The sequence below is a fragment of the Copidosoma floridanum genome, unplaced genomic scaffold, assembly GCF_036245765.1.
Source record: "Copidosoma floridanum isolate Cflo_tuat_1 unplaced genomic scaffold, Cflo_Japanese_pri ptg000020l, whole genome shotgun sequence".
NCBI lineage: Eukaryota > Metazoa > Arthropoda > Insecta > Hymenoptera > Encyrtidae > Copidosoma > Copidosoma floridanum.
The window spans coordinates 6,401,326-6,418,780 of NW_028321897.1; the positions used below are offsets into that span (position 1 = coordinate 6,401,326).

Sequence of the window (17,455 nt, forward strand, 5' to 3'; positions counted from 1 at the left end):
GACCAAATTCTTTGATAAAAACTTATTGGTTGTAGAGTCAAGGAAATGTTTAAAATAATTGTGCCCTCGTCCGCACACAATAATCCAAATTGATTATACTGAACGATCGCCAAATAAAATTTCTCGTCTCACCTGTTCACACATACAGATTTAATATTCATATCCAACTATACACGCACTTATCAATTTGCATGAAAATGTATAAGACCTGCGCTTTCAAGCTTCACCGTATACGTACGTATACAGCGGGGAATCGTTAGATTAACGCTAAAAATCAGGCGTGATCGCCGCAGGCACCTGATAAAACATTCACGCGTATTCATTACACGGCATAGCCAAGCATTTGAAAAAAAATAATTTTTTTTTATCAATTGCCACGATGAATTCTCCGATAGTTTCGTGAACAGTTTCTTTTTAATTCCTTCATACTTCCAATGAAAAAATTTACCCAAGCCTTGATTTATCATCGAATTTATTGTACACGTGAAATTTCGAAATCAACTAAATACGCGAAAAAAAGAATGCTGATTGGCTTATTTGAATTTTATCGTAGTTTGAATAAAATAGCTTTACATCAGAAGCTAAGAGGCGACACTTTAAAAGCGGACGAGAGAAATATTGCGATTTCAGTCCGAGTACCTACGAAGATGCTTCCACTGTTGGTTATCTCTTGCGTTTGTCACCCGCGAATCGATTCTCTGGATTTCAGTGCCAGCTGGAATTTTTATACAAGAATGTGGAATTGCGCGATAAAAAAAATGTATGTCAAGAAAAAAAAAAAAAAAAAAAAAAAGAGTCGTGCTCGTTTTCAACAAACAATTTAATTAAGTAACAACACGGCTCTTGCATGAGCGTATAACGTTGTTTACAGCAATGGGTGGTGCGTAACTTTCATTAAATATGCGTTAGGCGTGCAAATTGGATACTTGAATTATTTACGATCGTATGGATGAATTAGTTTTATTAATTGAATAGCGACGCGTCAATCCGCTCCCTAGCAATTAACGTTTACCTCATTGGGATCCTTCGTGTGACGAGAGGTGAGAAAATTAATAAAGAATCGCGTACTTAATGATCATCTTGTCGAGATTTTCCGAAAATATTGACCAAATAATTTGAAATAATTTTTTTTTTTTTTTTTTTTTTCCTATTTGATGCATTACGTCAAGGAGGTTCAATGATTTTCTCTCCCAAAACGCCCAACAATTATTTAAAGTGTTGGGATATTGTGTTTAATTTTTACAAAAATTTTTATTTATATTAATTGATAAATGAGCCTCAGTTCATTGACGTCCTTAAGAGCTTGTATTTAGGATGGAAATTTCATAGATAAATAAATTAAAGGTGCAAAATATTGAAAAAAACCACACAGTTTCCTGACACTCCGAACAAGTATAGTCACCGTTAAAAGTTCGACTGCTTTCTCTGCATTTTGAGAAAGTCATTTAACCTCCTTCATTGAGTGAAAAAAAAATCTTACCATTTGAAGAACAAAGACGCATTTTTACTTCAACTTTTATGATGCCTTCGGAAGTGTAAAAAAAAAAAGAAAAAGGAAGAAAAAAAGTTGCAGGACAAATAATATACACGAAGCGACTATACGGTACACTCATTTTTTTTTTTTTTTTTTTTTCCTCTCTCTGTACATACCAAGTGTGGATCCTTTTTTTTTAGTCGCTACCTTTTTGAGACTATAGCAAGATTTCGGTATAGTGAAGTTTTGTCAGTCCCCAGGAAAAAAAAGGAATTATCGTTCCGAAAGGCGTTACGAAACTGTCGAATAAACGTATTGAATGGAAATAAAAAAAAAAAAAAAGAAAAGGGGAGAAAAAGAAACACGCGCTTATCTACAACCAGTGGGCTTTCTGTTGACGTTGTTGTTGTTGTTGTTTTTATGTTTCTCTCACCCCCCGGCCGGAGATAAGTCGCGCGAAACTGTGCATTGGAGATTTTTTTTTTTCATTTTTCTGGGCATCAGCCGAGCAAATAATATCCCTCGCTCGCTTCCACATCGCGTATGGCCTTTCCTTTTATTTCAGGTGCAGCCAGACCACACGCGCGCGCCCATACCGATCTTTTCGTGACAAAAGGTATTATTCGCGCGAGTGCCACACAAAAGCACAGCTGAACGGGAGAAAAGGCCCGCCTACGCGCGAGAGACAGCATCTCCTTCGTCATATCTGCGATAGACAGCCCAAGGGGGGGGGGGGGGAGGCGATTATTCACTCGGATAGCAATGACGCCCAGACAATTGAAACAACGAGGAAAACACAGACGCGTCCGATAAGTTGGTTTATTTTTTATTTTAATTTTTTTCTTGCACAGCCTACATTATATATAATTATGTACGCGAGAGAAAGAAAGCAAATTTATGCGAACACTCGCTTTGTTGTTCTCGATAAACACGCGCTCCGACGCACCGGGGAATCATTTATTCACCGAACGCCACACTCGTTTGACAATTAAAATATGTACATATTTTTCGCGTTCGTTACAAGTTTCGGGCGTACGACATGAATCAAACGACGATTAGGCTCACGCGAACGCTTATCACCGGCCAAACTAACGAACCCCGAGGCACATATTATCGCGTCCCCCTATCTCCAGTCCACGAGTTTAACATGCATGTATATGAAATACTTTTACCGGTTTCGTAGGACCTATATTTAAACATGTTTTTCCCGAGGAATCAACAAAATGGCCCAATGAGCAGAGGTACCCGGTTCCAAACGAAGCACACGATTTTTTTTTTATCCATTACAAGCAAGACCGTTGAAGCTGAACAGAAAATCGGCAACCAACAGGTGCCCGCCATACGAAGGCGCGCCAAAATCGCTCTGTATCAAATCGTACATATAAGGGCTTACGGAATGGCCATTTACCTTAAAACTCCATCGCTGCCTGGTTTCCGCTCCTTTGACCGTCATTATGAATCACCTAAACTCCCACTACGCAGCTTCCGACGCGTCAACTTTGTATTATATATGTATCCTTCGCCCCAAAGACGTTGAAACTCGAGGTGAAAAAATCCCGGTGCGAAATTCGGACGAGCACACAAGAGCATGTGATACAATGAGGCAAGAACGCGCGCCGGATCGAAGAGATGCGATCGGATTGATACTTTGGCGGTGACTGCGGCCGTGCCCGGCTGTCTGATGCCCGCAGACTGCTGGAAGCCGAGAGAGGGCGAGATATACCGAAAGCCCGAAAAAAAAAAAAAAAAAAAAAAAAAAAAAATTGTGCGTCGTGTATATATAATATACGTGTGTGTATATAGCGTGCGCACAAGCATACGAGAGGAGGCACGACCGGCACACATACGTACCGATTGTACACGGACCGGATCGTTATATATTGTAATGTATATAATACATATGCAGCTAAGGTAGAGAGATCGGTAGTGGTGGTGTGTGTGGTGTATATAGATACAGAGCGGCGGGGGAGGAGTGCTCGGATTGGCTGCTCGCTCCGTTCCGTAATAGCTCGGAGGCTCGTGTATTTATCCCCAAGTTCAAATACATAAAGTATATATATTACGTGTACACACACATTTATTATATTTAAGGATTCGAGGCACCGCGCGCGTACATCATCATTTTATATAGTACGGATATGGTATATACTTGTGAGCCCTTCCGCCCTGTTGTCCTTTTTCCATTGAAACGTGTACTTATTATCAGCTGAAAAACAAAATGGGGTTGGGACGACCGACTCACCCTTGGTATAGCGCGGTGTGGTTCATCCTTTTCAACCCATTACACGGTGGGGGTAATAAACGCCAGAGACGATCGAAATATTTTTTTGCACGTATACTTGGGTGCCTGTTCGTAAAAAGACATTTTTCTCTGGCTTTTGAGGCGTTCCATCATTTTGTTTCTCTGCGCCCACGTACACGCTTCAATCAAGGGATGGGGGAGTGATTTTATTTAATTATACCTTGTTTCCTAAAACGATGAGTAATTTGCGTTAAATTGCACGCGTGTACATTTAGACTGTGTTTTTTTTTTCAGTATTATTAATAACGTCATACTTTTGTCAGGTGATGTAGCCTGAACGGTTGCATGATACCGATGACGATCGATTGAATGATTGAAAAAAAATTTTTTTTCTTCTTTGCAAGAGAGATGCATGCAAAGTAACGCGATAACCCATCCCCAAGATTCACCGCACCGATGATTTTTGTTGCATGACTTGTGCATGTTGCGCAACCATATGGTATGGACGACGGTCTCGAAAAGATCGAAGCGCAGGTTCGGATGGTGTATAATGTCATATTATTTACTATAGCTTACTACACCGACATAAATATACATCGATATGCTCCCGGACGTTTCTTTGCTTTTACCGTATAGATTTTAACGCGGTGGTAAAAAAATATACACATTTTAATTGTATTGCAACTTTTGGAGACTTCAAAAAAAAAAAAAAAAATTATAGGGCAAGCGAGCAAAAGTTACATACGTATGACGATCGTTAACGATAGTTGGGTGTGAAAAACAAAAATTACTTCATCATCCGGTTAATTGGATTAAAAGTAAAGTGTAGACGGCTTTTACCATAGTATATATTCTACGTACGTGGGTTTATGGGTGGAGGTCAATTGTCCCTGCGTGACTTACAACCGTGTATGTAATGTTTATTTTATTTTTTTAATATCTTATTTCAAAAAATAACCCATTACAACGTTGATAGTACTCTGCGTTTTGTCCTTATAAAAAAAAAAAATTTTTTTTTTCCCACAACACACGCAGATAATATGCAACAAAACGTATTGAAGAGTACGTACAAGCGCACGTCTCTATTCACGTGTACCAGCCACCAAACGCACCGGACGCAGACGTGACTATGTCATATAAAGCGCCAATTTACCAATTACCCATCGTATTGAACTTGAGCGCGGCGCTCTCTCTCTCTCTCTCTTTCTCGTGTGGACAGCCTTTCAGCGTCCGGCATACCACGGAGGGCCAGAGGATTACCATTAAACCATCTCGTCTCGATGACCTTAATTACCTCTTTCCCCCTTAGTATCTCGCTCTTTTTTTTTTTTTTTTTTTTTTTTTTTTTTTTTTTTTTTATATACAAGTGCCATTTTCCAGGACGTTTTTTGTCAACATTTCATGTATTGTCATGAATTTATTTTCCGTTGGTAACCGTGGGACGATCGTATCAACGTACACATACAGTTTTATCATGAAGAATGACCGGGCTTTCATCGATCATCTCATAGAGACGGAGAAAGAGAAATTCAGTCAATTAGACGTGGTAAGTATGGTGATCTCTGCTTTATTGCCATTCATTCGTTCGAGCGCCTAATTGTAATGAAAATTGTTTTAGAGGATGGACCATATATTTTTTTTTTCAATTAAGATCCTGATCTCTTCAACGACATGGAAATCGTGAATTTAATTGATAGTTAATCTTTTGTGAAGTACAGTACTTTTACGATTTGTTGTTGCGTGCAGGTTGTGGTTCTTTAAAACTACTTTTGCCGAATTTATTCAAAAATTTTTTTGCAGTTAACTTCAAAAATTGATTTCAAATACACGTTATCACGTCATAATTTTTCAATCGACGCGTTGATTGTCTCCTATCCGCGAAAATTCGTTTGAAAATTTAAATATAAAAATACTTAATAATTTTTTTAATAATATCGTTTGAGATGTACCATCGAACCGTTTTTTTGTTTTTTTTTTCAACATTCTTTGGTACAGTAAACTCCGAATTGATCACCCACCGCTGTAGTACTCTATATTCCGCACATTGCAATTAGTTAATACTTTTTACATTGATTACATCACACAAGAATAATTTTTCTTTGTTAATTAAAAGAAAAAAAAAAAAAAAAAAAAAAAATTAACGTACACATTCAAGCGATGGTCCACTGTGATTACGAATAAACCGTGTCGCTACTCAGATTAAATATGCTCCTCGTAAGCATCGGGGGCATAAATCACCGCGAGCACACGCTCTCGAGTTTTTCATGTTTCTCCGTACATTACTTATCAAAGGGCGCGCTCGGTTCATTGACTCGCGAGTCCACAGAGAAATGTCACCCCCCCCCCCTATCTCTTGATTAAAACGTCGCGGTGAAATGTTCATATTATTGTTTTGTTTTTTTTTTTTTTTTTCACTTTGTACACACAATCTCGACGAAAATCTAGCTGTGCGTGTATATGCACGGGGCAGTGCTTGGCCTCCGTTTCGAGAGACAGCCACGGCGTTTCACTTCCATACAGGACCGCACGAAATTTATTTTCTGGAGTTACATCGGAGGACCGTCTATCGAAGAGTCCCATCTGTACTCTATCACACTCTGCCGTACACCAGATGTATAACGTAATAAAAAAAAAAAAAAAAAAAAAAAACTGTTGTACACATATTTTGACTTTAGTCGTAGAAAAAAGCATTGTTCCGGCCGACGCGCAATCCAATTATCTGTGATACGCTTGCAGGGGATAATTCGAGTTCAAACACAAAAATTTACGCGTCCCCATTGTCGCAACGTATATACGCCCGAAAGGTTGTTTGCGTACATTTTTACCGGCACTGTCGAATTTTGTTTGCCGGGCAAACAATTCGGGCGCAAATACAAAGAGACCTACTATCATGTTGTTTTTTTTTTCCTTTTTTTTTCGTTAGTCACACGCTATAGACCAGAAAAGGCGCAATTACATCACATTACACATTATATATGTAGGCTTGGTGCTAGAAACGCGGCGTGGGCTATTTCATCAAAGTCTTATCCGTCGAGAGGGTATGGAAGAAAAAAATACTTCCGTCGACGATTACGCGTCCCGCGATTGTAACGTATACATAAATATATCTTTGTACTTTACCAACGAGGATTATATTTCGACAGCTCCTCGCTTTTGGAAAAATCTCTCTGACATAAGACGTACAACATGTATGGCTATCTCGAGCCATATATATATATATATATATATATATATATATATATATATATATATATATATATATACACATAAATATTGGCTTGCTTGAATGGATCGTATATAAACCCTTTTTGGGTGTATACACGCGGGCGCGCCTTTGTGAGTACATGATTATATACGTATACACATGACTATGGATTAAATATTAGGGTGTGACTCGGACCAGCGTCCCACGGTGTTGGACTGCTATTTCGTTGGAAAGGGAGAATACGAATGTAATATCGGGATATATTATATGTGTATATATACGTCGACACGGTCGGCAGCTTTTCCATATGTGACCCGCATCTCTGCGTGATATAATCGTCCTCTCCACTATCTATGTTTTTTTTTTTTTTTTTTTTTTTTTTTTTTTTCTAGGCGCTCTATACGACACTCCGACGAAAAATGGAAGATTAGATTTTTCATCGTACATCGCGGGTATATGTAGGCGCTTTAATGATTGGCACTTTGGGTGGTCGGATCTTCCTTTTGGAGATAGGAAAGCAACCGGTTGCCCAATCGGTGAGTCGGCTTGGTATTAAAAAAAGTGGTTCTACTAGACTCGAGGAATAAAAAACCACTAGCTCAAAGATTGAGAGTGTGAGCATTGGTTTTACCGAGTAGGGAAGTATTTTATTTCGTATTGTGTAATACATGGTGTGGTCAAGTTGAAATAAATTGAGCTGTAGTGAATTTTGCATATTTTGTAAAAGTTAATTTGTGTCCTTTCAGGGTCAAAATACTTTTCACCAGCTAATTTGGTTCCATCTTTTGTTATTTGGACGAGTTTTCATGAGGACAAGCAAAGGCAAACATTAAAAAAAAATTAATAACTTTAATAATTAAGTATGATTTTTGGGTTTTATAGTATTTGAATTGTAAATTTTATAGAGAGTAATCGAGAGCACAAAAAAGTTGTATTTTACCAGATCTACAGTGTTATTATCAATTAAATAGTTTGGTACCAGAATCGATTTTCACATTGATTTTATAACGATTGCATTCTTACAGACAATTAAAAAGATACTGAAGAGAAAATTATACCCAAAATAATTACGTAAGTTAAATGACTTCAAAAACAATTTTTTCGCTTTTTTTTATCTTGTATGAGTAAGAGAACTTTTGGATAACATTACCTAAAATGCAAATTGAAAAAAAAATAATTCATTGAAATCAAATGTATCTATCAAATTTGAGCCTAATCGGATGATAAATTACTTGAGTTAGTCCAAAAACCATGTAATCCATCCTGAACTACGCTAATTTTATGCAAATTATTATTATTTTAAATTTCCCAATCGTCATTTTAACAATCTGTTATACTTTTACAGGAAATTTTTGTTTTAAGGAGTAGATATTATTTACTACTTCAGATACTTCAATTTAAACGAATTTATAAACACGTTTCTACGTTGTTAAAACTATGTAAAATTACTGTTGTTAAAATGTATAAAAATATACTGTAACAATAACTCACGAAATTCCGTGTAACGAAAACGAGGGATAAAAGTGGGTGAGAATTGTTTTATCGATACCACGAACGTATCCACACGTGTACACGTACATGTATAAGCTTCTATCGGGTAATGTGCGTACATCATCCACATTCGTTCTTCGATCACATAAAATGCAATTTATGTAATAAATTTTGAAAAACGCAGGACAAGCTGTTCCAGATAGTATTGTTTTTTTTAAAAAATAGTAGTAAAAATTTGTTTGCACGTTTAGAATGACAGCAGTGCAAAGCCTCGTAGTACAATGAGAACGTATTGTCTAATCGTTACAACAAAAACACCGTTATTGTACTTAATTATTTTTTAAGAAAAAAAAAACCACCAAGGTTGAGAAGTAATTGCAAAGCAAGGATTTGCTTAAATGTCGCTAATGAATAATGAATGAAACACTTGTGTCTCTCGTTGCACATACCAAAACAATGAGATCTACTACTATAACAAATATATATGGGTGTAGACGAACAAAAGTGAATACGATCTCCTGTTGGTAGTGGCACTAATTTTTTTATTTTACTTTTTTTTTTTTTTTTAATTTTTTGTAACGCAAAGCGCAACAGAGACATTTGTGCATGGTCATGTCGACACCTGGTTAACGTCAATTACCGTTCGTTATTTCGAGTGAGAAAACCAAGTGCTTTTTGGTACACAATGAATCTTGAATTTATTGGCACTCGTGTAGCGCATCCACTTCCTGGGATTATGTCGTACGTTTTGGAATATATCGACTTGAAAGTGATAACATTTGAAAAATATGGTTCGTTACGTGTGAGTCATGATGTTTTATCCGAGAAAACCATATGACGAGAGTTTATTGCGTCGTTGAACTTTCAACGCTTCAAATGACAATGCCTTATCTAAAAACTTCAAAGTTTTAGGGGTTTCTTGATAAAATTTTCATGAATCAACCGTTCCATCAAAAACATTATTTTCGAGTGCAAAGACACCTCTGACAAAAACTAGGGAAAAAAAATTAAGGACTCCTACACTAAGAGAAAAAAATAATAAAAATTATAGAGAAATTCTAGTAAAAAATTACCGTTCTGCACAGTAAATCGAATGCAAGCTGGCAAAAAAAGAAAAATTTACTACTTTTAACATTAAAAATTATTGTTATTTTAACAGTTGTAATAATGATTCAAAAAGTAAAAATTATGGTAAGAATAGTAAAAATAACTATGCTGTAACAGTAAACCTTTAAAGCATCGGTTAATAAATTTTACTTTTCCGCATAGTAATTTTTACTGTTCAAACCATAATTATAACTATTGAAACTATAATTTTAACTCTTTAAACAATAATTTTTTCTAAAAATAATAACTTTTCCTTTTTTGCTTGCATTCGATTTACTGTGCAGAATGGTAATTTTTGCTGTAATTTATGTATAATTTTTATTATTTTTTTTTCTGAGTGTACCGAGATCGTGAATATGTAGATACATCAAAAAATATAAGTGTAAGTATATAATTTTCAGGCCAAGCATCCCTAAAGTGTATTATCCTCGAAAGAACATATGCTAGAGATAGTACAAATGTTTTGTAATAATCGTCAATAAATCCATAGGTCATGTAATGCTGTAAGACGTTACAGATCGACGAATTCTTCGGACAGATCTTTAGTATATCTACAAGAAAAGCTGAGCAAAAAACCTTCTACTACGTGCATCGGATTCCCGCGATTCTTGAGATCTAACTCGATTTCCGCGTCGTCAAAGGATATCGTCACCATATCGGCAACACATGTATAAGAAAAAAATGTGAAACGAAATCGTCCTCGAATGCTTTTGCGATTGACTGTCTAGAGATGTGTGCACATACAAGAGATTCCAGGGTATCGTAACCAGTGTATGAGAGAATTTTGAGAAACTTACCGCATCCTTGTCCGCACGTGGCAGCTTGAACATTCAAACGATTTTTTATTAGTAAGTACACAGGAGGATTACTTTTTTGTTGGCATGTGCAAGATTACACCCATTTGAGACTTGGAAAAGCGAATTTTTATGACCACCACAAACAAGTTTCTCATATCTTGCAGCCTTTTTTTATGTTGCAATAATAGAATATACCTTAAACAATATGTAGGACTATTTTTGTAAGGATACAAATTTAAAAAAAAGTAGCGTGCACGTCCTCGTGACAATATATTATAATTGTTACATAAAAAAAAAAAAAAAAAAAGAAAAATTACTTTCAGATAAAAGTAAAAAGTTACTGGTACGTTAGATGGTGTGTTGTTTTTTGATACCTTGTCGGCTGGCGCCAAAGCCGTGGGAGTCGAAGGCTGCTCCTGGTTTCCTTCCCTCTGTGCGATTCCGCGTTAGCAAACAAAGTGTTACGAAAGTGTTTAAACTTTTGTGTTTGCCAAAAAGAGATAATCGGACAAAGTATCAGTCGCTTCGGCTACATCCTTCCAGGGATTATAATTAAATTTACTTGTTATGCTCGAAAATAAATTGTTTGATATAGTACAAAGTGGCGCTTTTCTTTCAAAGTCTCCAGATGCGCGAATATCGATTGAATAATTGTTCAAAAAATATGTTTACGCACTAAAGAATCGTCAGATAAAAAAAAAAAAAAAATAATTAATAAAAAATTCCAGAGGCAAGGAAAACAAATATATTTTTGACCGTGAACTTTGCTGTGAGCTAGAGTTTTAAAACGATATTGCAAACAACGAAATTCAGGTCTCGTTATTGCTGTATTTTTGTTTTCTGAAAAAATTTTATTATCAAAAAAAGGTTGTGCCAATCGATTACTTTTGGAATTTTTCACCACCACAGCGACTAAAATTTGTCCTTTTGTTTTTTTAAAATGGTCAAATCAATGTACATTGTTACCTTTTCGAGATCCATCTTACGCTGCCAGAAAATGGAGCAAACAAACAAAGAGTTAGTTTTTTTTTATCACAGTGACAATGTTATATTTTCTGTAAGCAATGTTGAAATAAGGGAAATTTTTTTGTCTTGGGAAAGGATGGGATGAGTGCAGGAGTCCAAAAAACGTTGACGGACCAGCGACCAGGCTGCTGAACTTTTTTCGCGATCGATGATGCAATAGTACCGTGGCGAGTTTCCAAAGGCTGTTTACCACAGCTGGCAAGGTCAAGGGTAAGCGAAACTGCTATTTTTCACGCAAAAGGGATCCAGTTGTTTTTGAGAAAATCGTAGTGTCGACGACTAAGTATTTGCAGTCGCGTCGAAATATTTTTTTTTGAAACATTATATACTTGTTTTTATTTTACCTTTAGGGTTTGCAATTCGTTTTTTTTGGAGTACTCTAATAGCACACAATGTTCCAGAAAGGTTTTAAAAAAATAATGATTTTTTAAATTTTATAATAAAAAAAACTGTTGTAAAAACGTTGAAAGTGTATAACTTTGCAAAACTAAAAATTACGTTTGAGCTACTTTCATGTTAATTTACGTGTAAACATTGGGTCAATTTCGTGATACCATCTGTAAATGGTAAAATCTAAAATGACGAATAAAGCTCTTTTATAACAGCAATTGTACTATCATTCAAATAAATATACGATAATATACATTGTAATTGCTAATAACTATTATAAAAATATCTTAGTCTTATTGTATACCATTTTAAGGGTGTGTGCCCCCAGTTCTAAGTTATAAATAACAACCATCACGTAACACCTAAAACGACGTTGAATTGAAAACTATAGAATTTTTTTTTTATTTCGTTCTAAGCTTCCCAACGTCAACCATACGTACGATCTCGTGGAGAAACCTTTCTCTCATAGGGACCAACAGGAAAAGGTCGTAAAAATATTTTCCAGCCGTGCCATTGAAACATTCCCTTGGGAATAAAATCGTCGCTGCTGATGCTGTTTACGTGTCTCACAATGCACCACGCTTTCGTCTCGAAAACTCGTAAAATCGTCGCCATGAGCCTATGTACATGTACACAGCCACATCTGTCGAGAGTCTCTACCTCCACCGAAACTGGATATTCAATTTTAAGACTCAAAGCGATAAGACAGGTTTGAAACTCTCAAAAATGCACTTGAGGTATACCGACAGGTTTTTCTCTACATTATGATTATAAAACGCGTTTCATTCTCTCTTTTGTTTGTTATTATTGTTATTTTTTTTTTATTAATAAATTTCAACATAAAGACAAGGGCACCAACCATTTTTCGTTTGCGCGAAAAAATCGGGGTATACTTTGCATTGGTGATCAAAAAGACAAGCAAGTATATCGTCATATCGTTCATTAAACCACTGTTGCTGGCCCGATACTATTGTAATGACGCACGGAGATTTCAATACTTATTTTTTCGCGATGTTTGTTGCACGATTCGATGGTTCATTTGCACAGTTCATTACCACGCTTGGTCGTTTTTTTCCGCTACATCACAACAATTCGAGTGAACGTGTACCATTTTACGATTCACCTAGCCTTGCCATGAACACAGTATTCTGTGATTTTTATTTTACATTGAGTTAATTTATGCAGACGGTGACATGGATACATTAAAAATTTTTTTGAAATAATTTCTTTTGCTAAAAGCATTACTTGTGTTGAAAAAAATTTTTTTTAATTACTATTTATAACAGAGTACTTGAAAAAATTCCCCCAGCAAAATAATGCGTTCAAATAAAAAAAAAAAAGTAAAAGTATTTCCAAAAAATATTTCAACATATTACTTCAAGTACATGTAGGCCATATACAAAATATACTGCACATATTTGACAAAAAAAAATTTTTTTGAAGATTTTACTTTTAAATAGTGATGGATAAAAGATTTTTTTAGCAAAAAAATGTACTTTAATTAGAAAAAAATATTTTACATGTGTTTAAAAAGCATTAATAATTTTTTTAAACGATAATACTTATTGTTGAAAATTATTAAAATTTAAAAAATAAAATAACTAAAAATTTATTACATTAATATAGTTACATACATTAAGATAATTTTTTTTTAATAATCATATTTATTGTTAAAAAATATTTATATTTAAAAAACAAAATAATTGAAAATTTTTTAAAAATAGTACCATGTGTATTAAATTCTTTTAAATAATCATAATATTGTTTAAAATTATTTTTAGTTAACTAATAAAATAATTTAAAATTATTTAAAAATACAGTAATATATAAATAATTTTTTAAAATAATTATGTTTACTTTTGAGGATTATTTAATTAAGAAAATTAAAAAATTGAAAATTTTTTAAATTAAAATAGTAATATGTATGTAAATAATTTTGACAAAAGATCATATTAATTATTAAAAATGATTTATATTTGAAACGTAAAATAATTCAAAAATTTTTTTTTATTTAAATAGTAATATGAGTATGAACAATTTTTTTAAGTAATCATATTAGTTGTTGAAATTATTTATAATTATAAAAATAAAATACTGTAAAATTTTTTAAATTTACAATCGTAATAAATGAATAAATAATTTTTTCAAATATTATATTTATTGATGAAAATTATTTATATTTAAAAACAAAATTACTGGAAATTTTTTAAATTACAATAGTTATATGTATATAAATAAATTTTCTTTAATAATTATAACGATTGCTGAAAATTATCTATATTTGAAAAATAAAATAATTTAAAATTTTAATCAAAATTAAAATAATAATATGTACCCAAATAGTTTTTTTAAATAATCATATTTATTGTTTAAAAGTATTTGTATTCAACAAAAAAATAACTAAAAATTTTGTTCAACAAAAATAGTATTATGTATACAAGTAGCTTTTTGATAAAAATATTTATTGTTAAAAATTATTTATGTATATAAAATAAAATAATTCAAATTTTTACTGAATTAAAATCGTAGTACATGTATAAATGATTTTTTTAAATAATATTTATTGTTGAAGATTATTTATATTCAAAAAATAAAATAATTCAATTTTTTTTTTAATCAAAATAGTAATGGACAAGATTGTTCTTTACTGAGAAAAAATTAAACTCATAACATCGCTCGTGAACTGTAATTTCAAAAGTGAATCATTAATTGTTGAGAAAATGTTGAAGGCAGTTGAATATACATGTTAATAAACAGTTCTTGGACGTTAGTGATTAATCATCGAATTCAAACAATCAAATAATTATAACTAAGTAATTAATCTATTGTGGAAGTACATTTGTGAAATGCATTACAGTAATGTAAGTGAAACTTTTTTTTGACAATTAAATTGATCTATTATAAATAAATTTTATCAAATACAATTTTAGATTTGGTACTCTTGTAAATGTTTTTGTTCTGTTTGTAGATAATTTTTTCATGTTCTAGTAAAGCTGGTAGAATAATTAATTAATCGTAGAGTTACTTGGTTGTTATTAAAACGTTCATTAAAATAACTATTCTTCATGCATTTACTAAAAAATTTTAATTCTAACTACACGCTTTAAACATTTTATTTTAATATAGTAGACTCAGCTGAAGCATAAAAATTGTCTTTAAAAAATGTGTCATCGTCATGATTTTGGTAAAAATGGAATTGTTTATTGTTTCAATTGATTGTCCACACACTATAAAAATATTAAAGAGTACAATATAATAAACAAAAAATGCACGTCAAACAAATGTTCGAGTGCCACGTTATAGTACAACATATTAATAAAAAAAAATTGTATCGATACATGTAAGTCCCCTCTAAAATCATATTTTCTTTAACGAATACCTGTATACTACAATCGAGGCGTTACTGGCACACAACCCAGGCAAAGCCCCAAGACTATTGCATCAGACAAACGCACGAGCTTCACGCGTACGTAAGTATAACATGAATATACCGAAAGGCAGCGAATCCCGAGTTTAAATTAGGCAAACCATTTCTACAACACATGCAAGCACACACATTCACCCGTGCGAGTATATGCAGAACGATTCTCTCGTCCCCTGTCTGTTCGGCGTTTTAAAACGAGCTTAAAGTTCATTAACTCGCGAGGCGTGCGAGAGGAATAAAAGGGTCAGTTGAAGGTCACGCGAGGCGCGTAACGCGAGTCGCACAGTCAGCGCTGTCTTGGTATATCACTCGCACATTTTATTTTTTAAATATACGCACGTTGTTGCGAAACTTTGTCAATGTTTTCGCGTGATTTTTAATAGGATTTATGCTGATTCGTGGACAGGATCTCCGGACGACGGAATTAGTTATCTCTCATCAAGGCGCGTTTTACTTGACCAGGCGTGATTTGAATCCAAGCTTGGTTTGAAACTTTAACATTATTATGTACCGTTGACTTTACACTTATTTTATTTTTTTTTTTACTTATCGATGTAGCATATGGCAAATTGTAGTATAGACAGTACATTTTGAAATCTTACGGGTTGTAGTGTGTTTTTATTTACTTGTGTATATAGGTGCTTGAGCTCGAGTGGTTTTCAGAGAGTATAAGAGTTGCGTGATAATTATTATTTTTATTTCCATCGAACAAGATCATATTACCTTTTGAGATACATCCAATGTTTTGCACGGAATTTTTTTATTTGTTTACAAATATATGCATAAGGTATGGAAGCTAATTTATTATAAATACATTATTTCGCATTTAATTTAATGAAAAAAATAAAATCGAGAGCTATTGCATTTGCATGTTTCATTTACGATTACCAAAAGTTTAAAAATTTTATTTGTCCCATCTGAAATCGATCATGTGATTATAGCGATTAATAAATATTATAAAGATTTTAATTTTTGCTAGTTTAAATTTCAAGAGCAATACTTTGATTTCACGTTGAAAACACAACACAATGAGAATGGAAATATTGATGTACTATGATCGGTAATGTTCAGAATTCAATAACGAAAAAAAATTGATTTGTTAACATGAAATTTTATTTAAATATAAGTATCATTCAGTAATTTCACTCATTTCTCGATACGAAATTAAATTAAAAAAAAATGCGTTTGCAGATTTAAATTGTAAATTAACTTTGTACACAGACACGGGGATCGCCTTGAATAAATACGTATATATAGGTACACGAAGAAAAGTGTGTAGGTACTTGAAGGTGAACCTAGTATTAGCAAACACGCTTAGATCTACGTAGCTTTTTTCTTCAATTTAAGTACAGCGTATCCCGTTGCAACTTTCGCATTTTTTTTTTAATCGACAACTAAAAATTGTACCTCCACACGGTATTGATACGAGAACCGGTGCTCAGGACCAATGTAAAAATCTGATTGCGTAACACAAACGACAGGAGAAAGATAAAACCAGTCAATTCCAGCTTACGTCATTCCGGCTTGTACGCGCGACTCGAATGCCAAATGAGCGAAATTTCGCTCTCCGAATATGAATTCGAGTTACTTTCAATTTCAATGCTTGGTGCGAGAAGAAAAAAAGAAACGAGTTGGGGTCAATGTATTACATGTGTGTTGAAGAAAAAAAAAAGTTTATTAGGTTTGCTGTTTGTGTACATTGAGCGCATTGCAAAGCAAAATATTACCACTCACATACGTTCTCCACTGGATAAATCATGCATATATATATATACATGTAAGTATATTTAAAAAGGTAAATTTCGACTTTTTAGCTATTTTACTCGATCAAAGTGCCAACAATCGCACGTAATCTATGCATGCATGTAAACCTTGCTATTAATCACGATTATATTCGGGTCAAACAGATTCATTCATCCACGACGACGTGGTCACCCCCTGATATATCCAATAACGTCCCATTTCCCAAACAGCCGGACAAAAAGCTTCATGCTTACCGTCCGAGCCCGAAGGTCTGGGTCACCAAAAAAATTGATCCCCCCCCCCTCCACTAACAAACACCTCCCTCGGTATACTTACACCCATATGCCGCAGAATATCAGCACCCTATACGAGTGTATGGCATAGGGTTAGCCCATACCGCACGTCACGCACGTGTAACCGCGCACTCGTGGCTTTTTCCCCCCTAACCCCTCCCCCAAACGACGAACGCACATACACACACATGTCTGACCCGACACTCGTAATGGGTGACGAAACCTTACATCCTCTGGTGTACCCGCAAATCCGCGTCAAATTG

The 17,455-nt window shown here is 34.1% G+C and overlaps 1 protein-coding gene across 4 annotated transcripts in view; it reads right to left on the reverse strand.

The window, feature by feature from the left end:
* LOC106641408 (solute carrier family 2, facilitated glucose transporter member 1) overlaps positions 1-17,455 on the reverse strand; it is a 52,299-nt gene that overhangs the window by 21,539 nt on the left and 13,305 nt on the right. The window contains exons 4-6 of one of the 4 annotated variants that reach the window (XM_089593642.1): positions 11,283-11,303; positions 10,691-10,747; positions 10,317-10,340 (exon numbers count right to left, since the gene is read on the reverse strand). The exons of 2 other annotated variants lie outside the window; for them this stretch is intronic. In XM_089593642.1, coding sequence (XP_089449768.1) covers positions 10,317-10,340; positions 10,691-10,747; positions 11,283-11,303 — 102 coding nt within the window. Of the gene's footprint in view, positions 1-2,882; positions 3,165-10,316; positions 10,341-10,690; positions 10,748-11,282; positions 11,304-17,455 lie in introns of those variants that run through there. One more of the 4 variants, XM_014355828.2, reaches the window with a different exon arrangement.